A 13,899-nucleotide genomic window follows, 5' to 3' on the forward strand; every position below is an offset into this window, starting at 1 on the left:
AGAAAGCAAAATGCCAGTTGGATGCCAGGTAGTTAAATTTCATCATGTCCATTTTATCCCTGAGACAAGGTTGCCAGAGGCAACTGTGGGCATTCTCTCTTCACACATAAGGACATTGGGGTTCGGAACAGTAAAGAACCGGCCAAGGCTATACACCTAAAAAGATGTGGAAGAGGATTAGAAACTACTCAGGCCTGATCTCAAAATCCTCATTCTTCTAGGATGCCACACTGCCTGGAATTAAATATTTAATTGAATTTATTAACATATCTAATTTACAACAATTTACACCCTGGGAGAGGCCTGGTTTAATGTGAGAATCAGATGTCAAGGTTGCTGTCCTGAAAACTATCATTAGTGGAAGGCAAGAGACTTCCAAATATTTTCAGAGGTTTTTCAGGCTACAGATTTGATGAATCGACAAAATTCACAGACTTTGCCATTGATTTAGGACAACCTCAGGGCAGAAACAGAAAGCCATCTTTTTATGTAATTCAAAGAGAATTTAGAAGTCAAGTTCAATAAATGGTTAAGGTTTAATTAAGCTTGGGATTTATCTGCCATCCTAAGCTGAACCTTCATTAATCTGTTGTAGATGTCAATTTTATTAAGTATTTTTTAGAAGGAAAAGATAAATTATTATATTTCTGCAGCAGGGAGTTTATGGAGTGCCTTATCTAGCATCATCTGTGGACAAAATTCCTGCCGAGGCTGTTACTAACTTAGAACTTACTCTTTAGCCAGAATTTCCAAACTGTGGATCAGATAGTCTGTAGAACTGGGCACAGAAATCCTTGGAAGCTTTGTACAGTTGTTGAGCACATGGTCTCCATTTCCTCAAAGTGTCTGTGGAATACCCCTCTTTGCAACAGCACCTGCTCTCTTCACTTAGATGTGTACATATGGAGTAAAGACTGTCTTGGGGGTTGAATTTCCCTTTCCACTGAATACCTATCACTTTCCCCTCCTCCCCCAACCTCAGAATTCCAAACAGACAAGCAAGAACCTTTGAATGAGTACCTGTCACGACAAAGGCAGTGAGGACTCTGGTGGGGTCCCCAGCCCAGGTGGTCCCTGCCACACTAACGTCATAGCCAGTGTTCTCCACCAAGCCTGTGACGTGTGTGTGCTGGGTGTCTCCTGAGACTGTGAATTGCTGGGACTCATGGAGCGAGTGAGAATCACTAACATTGATAACAATCTTTGCAAAAGGCCCAGCACCAGTGGTCCACGACACGTTGAAGCTGTCAGGAGTAATATTGCTAAGAATTAGCGTGCCCAGTTGTGCCTCTGGCTCTGAAGGGAAGGAATATGGGCAGAGAGAGAGAGATATTGTTAGAGCAAGCAGTGGATTTCTCCAGAATGTAGCCATAGACCATGTGAAAGTACCAATCCCTCCAAATATTTGCAGAAAGCTAGTATATTAGGCAGTGTCTACATCTGCATTGACTGTAATGCTAGAGAATATATTGCTTTCTCAGCAGGCATGGATTTGCATTCTTTTTAAGTCTAGACATGACCATTTGCTAGTCATGAATAAAGAAAAGTGAACAAGCTATTAGAGCAGTAGATAGGATTAACATAAAGAGTATTAAGGGTGCATTTTCTAAGGTCTGTAATGGCACACTAGCTCTGATAAGATGCTCCAAGAGAAGACTTCATAGCTTTATAATGAGTTATGCATGGTAAACACTGAGTATTCCATGTCACCCTAAAGACTCACACAGCATGCTAGCAATTTAAAGGCCCTGAAATGCTGGTCTTGAAAGAAATCTACTTAATTTTGTTTAGCTCAGCATTTCATTAACTTACTGATCAATGGATGCCCTTTCTGTGGAATATTCTTCAGACATCTCAAGGAGCTGGTGTTCCACTGAGCATGCCTTAGAAAATGCTACTTTGGGGTTTCCTTTAGTCTTCTTTTGATTGTATAACTTAAATGCTAATACTCATACAAGAGAAATTCTCCATATTGCTTAGAAAGCCACAGGTATACACCGTAGGAAAATCTGTATCTCATCCAAAATACTGTAAAGGTAAAAATGGTGTATGGGAAGTTAGAGGAAAACTTTACTTTTCAGATTAGGAAATGGGTAATTTTCACTTATTGGATGATTTGGAAAGATGATGGTTCCACTGAGGTTAAGTTTCTCCTGCCCCTTAAAGTCTAAACAATCAGAGTTGAGAGCGACTCATTTTTAATGTAGGGCCTGTGCTGCGAGTTTCAACTGGGATGCTGTATAGGGTCTGGCCTCTTAAATGCATTTTTACCAAAGAATACTAACATTTAAATAAGTTCAACTCAGACTGTATATTTTAGAAAGAGGCCACAGTCCTGGAGGCCTGAGACACTAGGATCACGCGTTGGGGCTGGGAAGAAGCAGACGATTTCTTCCAAGGACTTGACAGTTGCTCTGCTGCAGCTCCAGGATTTGGAGGAAAGAAAGCGCTCATCTGGATCACCCTGAATGGGATAACTGCATGGCACAGCCGATGCCATAAAGTCTCCAAGGAAGAAAAAGGATCTGGCCCAGAAGCCGGATATAGCCTTAAAACATAGCAAGGGATTTCTTACTTAGTTTGAGAAGTTAATGATACCATGATTTTTAGCCACAACATTGGCAAATTACTTCAACTACACACAAGGTAAAATCCTCCAAAGAGGAGTTGGTTTGCTCTCTCTCCATATTTTGTTCTGGAAGCAGTCTCTCAAATTAAGGATGCATTTTAGGACTGTTCTCATGCTACCAGACAAAGATGGGCTGTGCTAACACATGCACCATGCAGAATGAGACCTAGATTCTCAAGGTCAGCTTGACCTCCAGCTGTTTCCCAAAGGGTGCACCCCAGCTGAAAAGCGAGAGGCAAGGAAATGCTCAGAAAGAGAATGGTAGTTAGGCTACAGTCAGCGTTCCATGCAAGCAAGGGACATTTTTCTCCCGCCACTTCTAACCCTTTGAAACAGTTGTTTGACATGCTGTCTGCCTGCAGGAAAGACAGATGTTTTAAAAAATTTAATGCTCTGAATGTTCACCACATGCATCAAGATTTGGACAAGATGACAGATGAAAGGAAGACTCTGACACTTTGTCTGAGATTTCAGTGGATGACAAACATGCTTGATAGAGTAACTGTCAGAAAAGAGCAGTCTGCTTGTAGGGAATGCAGGCCAATAAAAGTCTCAAGAACAAGATGAGACCACTGGGGCCCCTCCTGTGGGTCTTGGAGCATGCTTTAGGGGTCTCTTCTCTGCATGCTAACAGCACCACCATTTAAAATCATGGTGGAGAGAAAGAGAACGTACATCATTCTGGACCAAGGGACCAGAACAGCATGCGCACATCTCTTTGAATATGACATAGGCAAACTTTGATTAGAAAGACCACAGGCGGATGAAAATAGGTGGAACTGGAAGTGATTATTTAAGATCAGATGAGAGGATGAATTAGAAATCAACCAAAGCAAGTCAGGTTAACTATACAAACAAACAGAACAACTCCAGATGTGAGTGGATATTTAGGAAAAAGAAGTTGACTTTGAAATTCCTTAATTTGGGGTGAGAGTATTTCTGAAAAAGCCTTAATGTTCTGACTTAGGTAGGTGGCCCTATCGAATCTGACAAGGATGGGGTAGAAGTGAGGGGATGAAAGATGGGTGGCAAGTGAGTTCTGGAACGCCCTCAGAGGAAGGCCAACGGAGAATGAAGAACCCGTCGCGGGAAATACCCATGGTTGTGCGGACATGGGGGTCTGAGTGCACTGCCCTCCGGTCAGCCCAGAATCCCTAACTTCCGTAGGACAGCTACCAAAGGCAGACTCCTGTGCTTTCCAGAGATGGACACACTGCCCCGGGGCATATTTGAGATAGTGAGGTGCCTAAGGAGACGTTCAGCTACTAAAAAAAGAAGGAAGAAAATATGAAAGTGTATCAGTTTGAAACACTATTATGGGGTCAAAATCAAAACATGTAAGACTAAATCCATAGTTTTAGACTTTACCCTCTGGTGAAAGAACTTGTCCTTTGTTGAAAACCAATTTGAACCATGAGAAACAAATATCTCTGGCTGATGGATTTTCTCCCCTCGGCTTTGGGTCCTTAAACCTGGAAGAGCTGAGAACTAGACCGCGCTGATCTCATGTGGAATGAGGACAGCCCTCCCTCAGCTGTGGGTGACTTACATGATAGATAATGTTTATGCTATAATATCAACGCTTTTCTTGAATTCTCCAGAATGTGGACTCCGTTTTTTCTGAATGATAAGAAGAAACTCTCCCACACAAATAATCTCGTTTTTCAGTTTGTGATGTCTCATTTTATCTGTCAAGAAGAGGTATGTCCAAAATGTGCTAAGAATGCTCTTTTACATGGACAAGGCTCTCCTTTCTAAATTGATGCAGAATTCTCTTTTGCTGCACGCCAGAGAGCATCTCCCCTGGCACGTATGTCAAGATACCACAAATTTAAAGCAAGAGCTGTTCGCTCTTTGGTTGACCAAGCTCCTTGTTTAAACATGACTACTCTGCTTTCATCCATTCACTGTTCTGGGGGCGAGACATGCTCTGGTCTTTTTTCCTGGAAGTAGCATTGAGATGGGGGTGGTCTGGATGGCCTTTCTCCCTCCTGCACTCATCTGATGAGTAATCTGCTCGTTTTCATCACTCTCCTAGTTAAAAAAAATAAATCAGTAACAGTGCCACCACGACTTCATTAAATCATTGGGTATTTGGGTATTCAGAGGTGAAAGGTACCAGGAAGACCAACACACTAAGGTAACACAAAATAAAATGTTTAAGACTTCTGTGACTGAAGTAGACATCTTTCCAAGTCAAGGACAATTATCACGGTGGCTTTTAGTAACTGAAGGGGAGAATTTTTTCCTCCAGATTCCACATGGCAATCTAGACCAAAACTGTGTTTCCACTGCAAATGTCCTGGTCAGCGGTAAGCCAGTCAAGGGGCTGAATGGAAATCCACTATTTGAGCTGCTCCTGGAAGACAGTTATGTTAAATAGCGCTCCAGCTGAGCCTCCCGGAGGAGTGAGTGAACTGTGGCTCATGCTTCAGTGCGTGAGAACCTGCAAAGAAGATTCTGGAGAGAGGGTGTTAGAAAGGGGAGAACGTGGAGGTACCTGTGGTGGCTGTGGCACTGATGGTTTTAGTCCGGATGCTGGGAGCGACTCCAGAGAGGTAGATAATAAAATCATTATTGGGCCGTAGCCCTGAGATGTGGGCAGTTCGTTCAGCACCAGAGATATTATATTCCATCGTCTCTAGGAACCTATTGAAATCAACAATTTCAATGGTAAAAGTCTCGAAGGCTCCATCGGTAGCTGTCCAGGAGAGATTGAAGCTTTCAGGAGTTACGCTGGAAACATTTAAGTTTCCAACTTCAGGTTCTCCAGCTGCAAAAGGAGAGGTAGGAGAGAAGAAACAAATAAATATGTCAATCACCTGGCTTGTGCTGTTGGGTTGAGGTTAATAGGACCATAGCTGGCTCAAAAGATCTGATAGGTCAGGGTTATGGTGAAATGAAGCAGTATTACCAGTCAGTGCCAGTGGGAGGGAAAAATATGAAAAAGAAGGCTTGGCAATTAGATTTCTCAGCTCTGGAGCTGCCCTGTGATCAGGCTGGCAGAGATCCTGTGTGTGAGAACATATGCTGAATGATCACAGCAGGGACAGCCTAATCCTGGATACTTCCAGGATCCCCACTGCAGTCCCTGGCCATCAGTCAAAGATAGGATGCTGGCAGCCATCAGTCTCTTGAATTGCATTCAGGAGACCAGGGTTACTTGGCTTCTTCTTGCAGGCATCCTTTGCTTTAGGGAGCTCCCATTCATTCATATGGAGACTCACCATTACCCTTCAAGGTGGTACCTTGAGTAATTCTTGGTATTTTCTTCCTACTTCTGACAAGGGCCAGCCATTCTTATATTCTGTTAAAATAGTTTTTCCTCTCTTTACTGTTTCTATGTGGGCCAGGAAGGCTAGTACTGCATTGCCAACCAAGAGAGCTGAGCCAAGGCGAGGCAGTCAGGCAACCCCGGCTGGTCAAGAAATAACAGTTTGTTTTAGAGGTGGACCTACCAGGGCTTTTCTGAGCAACAGGAATGAAACGTGCAGTTTGCTGGCAGAAGCAGGGTGTGAGAAGCTAGTACCTTCTTCCTAGCAAGGAAGAAGTAGGCTTTCCCATCCCACCAGGTTTGGTGAGACAGATCAGATGGAACTGTGGCCCTTCCTCCCTTCGTACCAACTCATCAGAAGCAAGAATCTGATGAGCTGTTATCATGAAAAAGAACACACAGAAATACTAAGGACATACAGATCGCAAGATCTGCAGGGAAGATCAGAAGTGGAGGACAATTTCTGTACCTTCTGGGAAGGGATGGTTTGTGGATATTGGCTATAAGAGCCCTGAGTTCTTCTAGGGCAGCCTCAGCTGCAATTTCTAGGCATCCAGGCTCACGGTTCATGTAGCAGCTGTCTGTGTTACACATGTATCTCAGTGAGAGTTACTGAAATGATTAAGGTTAAAGTGTACAGCTATGCTTTTGCTAGAATCAACTAGGATATATAGGTTTGAATGAAATTTGGTTGCAATCATTATCTGAAAATGGGAAGGCGTATGCAAAACCAAATAACAATGCCTCTACTGAGCTTCACACCCATGGAGGCACATAGGAAGCTGAGCAATGGGCAACAGTGCTGGGGAAGGCTGGGGAAATACTGACTGCCTCTTCACTCTGCGGAGTGATCAGTAAAACATAATGCGCCCTCCTGAGTCTGGGCTGGGAGCGAGCCATGCAAAGGCCAAAACTCCAGGAAGCAACTCTTGATTACAAGAGCAAAAGGAGCATCAGAGCTCTGACATTCATAGCCTAGGACATTCCTTGCTTCAAATGCTGCTGTGTGTTCTGCTGCTAATGCATGGCTTTTTCTTCTTTGGTCCTGTCTCCAGTCATAACTGTGTGATTTTTTTTCTTTTTGGTTTAGCTATTTGCTAATTTGATGTTCTAATAATGACTCAGTATCTGAGACAATTGCCCAGAGGAGGGTAATTCAGTTCTCTTATTATACTCTATGCATTTTAAAGAAACATCTAAATTAAGACATTTCTTTTAAATGCAAGAGCCACAGCGCTCATACCCTTGAGGGATTTGGGATGGTAAAGCATCATTTCCAACTAGCAAAAGGACACTGTGAAGTAAATAATCTGTGCTTCATCAGAACCCACACGGGGGAAGGGTTGGCTTTTAGTTATAGCCAACTACTGGAGAAGAGAATTAAAACCAGCAGGCTGTCTTCTAAACAGATGCCATCATTCAAAAGAGATGCAGTTGTACGATTGGACAGTAAAGTGTCGGAGAGGCTGGAGGTCAGAAAAGGCAACATGTGTACATTCATTCTCAACATGGTAAAGGCACCCGAGCCCATAGGGAGGTCTCAGCATGCTCACCAGCAGCTAAGGGGCACATGGGAAGAACTTAGGAGGGAAGCTGACGCCGCGCACAGTCTCTTGGAGAGGAAGCGGGGGACCTTGGCGAGAGGACACTGACAGTGGAGAGGAAGGTACCTGTGGAGGCGTCAGCAGAGAGCACTGGTGTTCTATGGCCCTGGATCACCCCATAGATGGTAACTCTATATGGGGTGGCGGCCTTGAGGCCAGGGACGTGCACGGTCCGCAGGCTGCCGGGCACTGTGAGGTTCTGGGCTGCCTCCACTCTGTTGGCCTCCTGCACCTGAATGACAAAGTGCTCATAGGCTTGGTCAGCTGTGGTCCAGTCGAGTCTGAGGCCATCCCAGCCAGTCTCAGTCACAGCTAAGTCTCCCAGCTGAGGGAGCTCCTCTGAGGAAGGACAGAGAAGTGTTTGTCAGTTCTGCAAACCAGGAATGAGGAAACCAAAGGCCCCACAGTCCGACTCTAGACGAGAGAGAGAGGGTGGGAAGAGAATTCTGTGTGCATGTGTGGTCATGCTTGGTCTCTGGGCATTTCCAGTCTGAACTGCGGGAATTGGGCCACAGCTTTCATCAAGAGCTGACAATGGTCAGCTTGGAAACATGTGCATTGTTTATCCTTGCGATGGTAATGCCATCTGGGCCATCGCACAACCCCCCAGGAGGTCTCTGAGCGGGCACCACCAGTGCCTAAAGGGCAATTGGAAAAGGTGGGACTGTGGGTCAGGGTAGGAGAAGGAACGGTTAGAAGTACAGGCTTTGGAGGCAGCAGGGCCTTGGTTAGAATTCCGATGCTATTTGCTAGCTGCAAAATCTTGGGCATGTTGACTAGCATATCTCTGAGCCTCACTCTCCTCATCTTTAAAAGGAGGTGACAGTACCATTCCATTGGATAAATGTGTGATAATTGAATGTTACTATTTATAAGCCTTTGAGGATCAGCACTTAGCAAGTGCCCAACATGTGACAGCCTAACAAACATGTCATTGTTTAGACATTTCCCCTTGGGAATTCTGTCATTTTGGAGAGAATTACGTGCTTCATTTCATTGCTGGACATTGGAGAGATCATCTCATTGCTGGTCACGTGCTATCTGACTGGGTTTATCAAGGGCATGCTGTCTTGGGTCTGGACATGTCTGATATTTTCTCTCTGGATGTCTCTTAACTTTATGGGATCAAAGGTTCTGCACTGAATTCTTGGCTTGGTTCTTGCCCTCCCACCTTGTTCTGTTAGTACTTTGTGCCTGAATGAGGAATGGCTGTGTCATGAAGCAAGGCCGTTTGCGTGAAATGAGCACCCAGTTTTAATTAAAAGTGATTATGTTTTGCTCAGTAAATGGTGCAGAGCACGGTCCACTATTTATTTTTCTACAATGTAGGAAGGAAATCCAAGGTAGTTATTATTGCTGATTTAGCAAGTCTGGATTCCAGATATGGAAAAACCCACTGCTTGGTGGGATGCTTCTCGGGGTTAAATGCAATCTCTCAGACTCTCTTTTTAAGGCTGAGGTGCCCATGGATTTGTAATTGGACAGGAACATATCTGCAGGGATTTCAGACAAAAAAAGGTGCAAGGTATTTATCCTCAGGGGTCTCAGGAATCAGTGTAACGTGAGAGTCTGCGCAAACTCAACCCTTTTAGAGGGGCTGTATTTAGATCACGTTCCATATAGAATTGGTGCTTTTGTGGAAGAACTGCGTTGGGGACATGGATGCCGGCAGCCCCCTCCTCCTTCCCAGCTTTCCAAGAACAGCTGTTTTTTCATCTATCAGCTAGTGGGATTCCTTGTAAGGTTTCAGGTGCAAAAGAGGTTCTGCTGCTAAAACAAATTTGTAAACTACAGATAAAGACTATTTGTGTCCTGCACCCAGATCACACAGGTCTCAAAGGCCCCATTTGCTCTTGTTTGGTTTGAAGGTACTCCAGGAAACACAGGACAATGATAACCTGGCCAGCTTCGGTGGATTGCAACATCGCATTTCTTAGTTTTGGAATTCTGTGTAGTTTCTAGCAGGAACTGAATTTGTTTGGTATGTATGAACAAGAAAAACATCTTGGTTGAATTAGGTTACTTGGGTGGCATTATCAAAACACAGGATATGTAGAGAAGGCCATGGGGCTTGGGGCCCAGCAAAAAAAAACACTATTATCAAATATCTGGCCCATTTGCCTGGAGCCCCTTTTAAAGCTGTTTCTATAAACCTGGTGAAGAGCAGAGTTTTCTACAACAGATGGAGCAACATATTTTCAGGGGACAAATTGAGATGAATGGTTCTTCTTCTCTAAACTGAATGGAAAACATTGAAGTCAAATGTGGCTGTCCTTTCTTGGAAATGTCTCCACTTTGAGTGTCTGTTAAGAAGAGAAGAGACTTGGATAATGTCAGTGGATGACAATTAGCTCATATCAAAGGTTATTCTGTAGCGATCCGACTACAAGTTGGTTGGCACTTAGTGACTCTGAGGCTACTAATGATTTCTCTAGAAAGTTCTGACCTTATTCTTGTGCCACAGGCCTACTGTTTATGCTATTTTTTATTATGATATGTTGCTTTCTGATAAATTCTGCTATTTGCTGTTCAAAAGTTATTATATTTTGAAGGCTGAGGATTTGAAATTGGACAGGAAAGCATTCACTTTGCTGAGCGCTTTCCTACATGCTCTCATTTCTTGCTCATGACAGTGTTTTGAGGCAGGGGTATTAACTCTGATTTGAAGATGAGAAAAGAAGGCTCAGAGATGTAAACTGACACACCCAAGGATATTCAGCCAGAAAGGTGGAATTCCACTCCTGCCCTCCCTGACTTAGAGCCTGTGTCGCTGCTGCCTGTCAGCCACCCTGAGGTAGGACCCTGACACATGGCGAATGTTTTCTATTCCAAAGACAGGCTGGCTCTATGACATTCCTGGTCTGGGAGGAGGGTCAGATACCTGTGATGACCTCCACAGCAAGGGGTCGAGTGCGGCGGCCCCTGACCTCGCCGTGCAGGCTGATAGTGTAAGGGGTTCCAGCCCTGAGGCCTGGGATTTCCACAGAGCGCAGGTTGCCAGGAACTGTGAGACTCCGAGCTTCCCCTGCCCGGTCACCCTCCTGGACCTCAACAACAAACTGATCATGGATGCCATCGGGGGCTGTCCAGTCCAGGATGAGGGCATCCCAGCTAACCTTGTTCACTGTGAGGTTTCCCAGATCTGGAACCTCCTCTGCATAAGGATACAAAATGGCCAAGTTACTAAAAAAAAGCAACTGCATGCTGGGATTCAGGTAAGATGGCATTTTGGCTAAGGCTGGGATGAGTTGTCCAGTGAGATGCATGATTTACAGTCGATATTGAGCACGCTCTATTGGCACAAAAGCCACAGTTTTTCTATTTGGCCTTTGGGAATGAAAGATAGTCTAGGAATTGTTCGCATATTCCATTCTTGACGTAGCAAGGCAGCTTTGGGGAGTCCTTTGATGTGTTCTTAAAATGAGCTCAGGCCAACTATTTTTTTCCACTTGCAAATTGTGCTTTCCAACTTCTTAGATATTCTGACTGAAACTTGTTTTGGAGGAAAAGTCACCTCTCACTCCCTTTTGTAAAGGAAGAATAGGTGGAATTTTCCATGGAATTGGCTACCGTGCTACAACTAGGACTGGTCCAATGAGGGACATGACATTTGGGTGGAAGTGGGGATGGACCACCAATATTCTGCCTAAGGATACAGAACTGCCAAGTTACTAAAAACTTGTGGTAGGGGCTGAAGCCAGTTCAGAGCAGGGAAGAGTTCTGGTCCTTCCTGGGCATAGACAATGAGAGGAAGTTGATGAATGAACTAGTCAGAAATACCTGTTAAGACCTCAACAGAGAGAGGGGTTGTGCTGAAGTCCTGGGTGACCCCGTGGATGGTGATGTTATAACGAGTAGCTGTTTTGAGTCCAGGTAAGTCCACAGACCTCTGCCCTCCTGGGACTGTGAGGTTCTGGGCTGCCTCTACTGTGTCAGCCTCCTGCACATGAATGAAAAACTGTTCATAGGCTCCTGGTGGAGCAGTCCAGTCGAGCCTGAGGGCATCCCAGCCCACCTTGGACACCGTGACCTCTCCCAAATTGGGGGTTTCCCCTGGAGGAGGATAAAGAAGTAGTTTAATGATCAAATCACACATCAAGATCCAGGGAATCCTTAACACAAGAACAGGCTTTATATCACTTTGAAAAAATTGACTTTCTTTAGATAAACATGCACACACAGCTTCCTAGATGTGAGAACTAGAGCGAAGAGGGTGAGTTGTAGGAAAATACTTGTTACCTTACTTTATTAAGGATTTGTCCTAACCTTCAGTAGACCAGGAGAAAAATGACAAAAATTAATTTGTCATTTAGCTTTTCCTTTTAAATATAATGCCTTAAACATCCTTGACCAGGAGGGAGCCCACCCCCAGGGCTCTGCCCAGTCCCGAAGGGTGTTGCTGCCGTGGCTGGCAGCGTGAAAGCTGCCCTTGGTGTTGTGCAGCCTGATGGCTTCCCATTATTGGACACCATAGTGCTGTAACTTGGGGCAGAATAAGTCCATTCAAAAGTGAGCTGTCTGACTATCCTCAGGCAGTTTCCTATTGTTGGGAGAAAGAGAATCTATGGACAGAAAGGTAAGAGGTACCTGTGGAGGCGTCAGCAGAAAGCACTGGTGTTCTATGGCCCCGGATCACCCCATAGATGGTAACTCTATACGGGGTGGCGGCCTTGAGGCCAGGGACGTGCACGGCCCGCAGGCTGCCAGGCACGGTGAGGTTCTGGGCTGCCTCCACTCTGTTGGCCTCCTGCACCTGAACGACAAAGTGCTCATAGGCTTGGTCAGCTGCGGTCCAGTCGAGTCTGAGGCCATCCCAGCCAGCCTCAGTCACGGAGAGGTTTTCCAGCTCAGGGATGGCGTCTGAATAATGACAGAGATGGGGTCAGTTCAACCATTTCTCAAGTTGCTTTCCTCCTGGGAGCCCAGGAAGGGTAACTGGCGGCCCAGGCTGAAAGGCCGTGGGGCCTGAGGCCCATTCTCTCACGGCATCCCTGAGCGGCGCTGTTGCTGTCACAACACCAACAGAAAAGTCCATATAGTACTTATTTTGTCTTGTAGCCTATTTGGGTTTGTCTTTTGGAAATGGTATTTTCCTGTTGACCAGTGTCATATGGATTTGGAAAACTGCACATCTATGCTAGTGAGGCTTCGGGCCTCAGTTCCACTCTGGGAAGCTTGTCCCGTTCCCATCGTAAGCGGGAGATCAGAGGGGACAGTCCTGGGCTGTTCTCAGGGTTCTTGGTCTGAGCTGTCCAGCCTTTGGTATTTTGAGAAAATTGGCTCCCCTTAGATTCCCTGCCTTCTCATGCTCCCTCCATCTCCTCTGGAGTGCCTGTTGTATAGTCTCTTTATGTTGGGATTTGTGTCAGTTTCCAGGGCTCAAATCAGTTTACAGAGGCCACTTCAGAAAGACCAGAAATAAATTAACACAGTACAAGTAAGGCTGAGCTGAGGAAGGCAATGGGGTTTTGCAAAGCTGTCCTTTACTGGATAGAGGGAAAGACCGAGGCCCGGGGAAGAAACAGTTTATTAAGCTCTATTCAAATTGAATGTGTCATCTGCATCCATCTCCTGAATACACAAAGTACAGTAAAACCTCACTTGTCTGAATATGGCTTCAAGGTGATAATTTGCCCAGGGCTGAGCTTAAATGGACTTTGCATGACCTTGGAAGAAAGGATTTTCTCTGTAAATGGATCCTGTAAATTACAGCATAAGCACTGCCTTGAACTCATTTAAAAGAACAAACTGTTTCTCTGTTTATGCCTCACATTGACTGCTAGTTTCAAATGAGCCCTATGCGTCCATTAAAGCAGGTTTCTGATTTGAAAATCAGCTTGCAATTGGACTGTAGAAATCCTTTCAGAGGGAAAAATGCATCTTTGCAAGAATCTATTTAATGCAGACTTTTCCAAGTTCTTCGTAAATGTTTCATATCGAGAAAGCTTATACTCCTTCAAATCTTGTTTGATCTACAACAGGCGTCTGCAAAACTCCAATCTGAGGGGGTCAAATCTGGCTGGCTGCCTCTTTTGGTAATGAGCTTGCTGACAGCAGTTTGTACATTTTTAAGTGGTTGGGGAGAAATCCACGGAAGAATACTTCATGCCATATGAAAATACAGATGAAATTCAGATGGTGATGCCATGAATAAAGTTTTATTTGGACGCAGCCCCGCTTGTTCAGTTATGGGGATGTTGGCTGCTTTCGTGCTGCAAAGGCTGAGTGGAGTAGTCCAGGCAGAAACCATGTGTCCTGACAAGTCTAAAATATTTGCTGTCTGGCCCTTTCCAGAAAACGTTTGCGATACCTGATCTTGGACTACATTCTATGTACTCCTCATCTGACCCAGTTCATGTCCTGACGCTCACACCCAAAGCCCCATAGCAGTT

General features: G+C 44.9%; 1 protein-coding gene across 1 annotated transcript in view; it reads right to left on the reverse strand.

Annotated features, from left to right (window-relative positions):
- TNC (tenascin C) overlaps positions 1-13,899 on the reverse strand; it is a 61,462-nt gene that overhangs the window by 26,940 nt on the left and 20,623 nt on the right. The window contains exons 10-14 of the mRNA XM_057498977.1: positions 12,095-12,367; positions 11,288-11,560; positions 10,389-10,661; positions 7,574-7,846; positions 5,130-5,402 (exon numbers count right to left, since the gene is read on the reverse strand). Coding sequence (XP_057354960.1) covers positions 5,130-5,402; positions 7,574-7,846; positions 10,389-10,661; positions 11,288-11,560; positions 12,095-12,367 — 1,365 coding nt within the window. The remainder of the gene's footprint in view (positions 1-5,129; positions 5,403-7,573; positions 7,847-10,388; positions 10,662-11,287; positions 11,561-12,094; positions 12,368-13,899) is intronic.

This window comes from Manis pentadactyla, chromosome 3 (assembly GCF_030020395.1).
Source record: "Manis pentadactyla isolate mManPen7 chromosome 3, mManPen7.hap1, whole genome shotgun sequence".
Taxonomy (NCBI): domain Eukaryota; kingdom Metazoa; phylum Chordata; class Mammalia; order Pholidota; family Manidae; genus Manis; species Manis pentadactyla.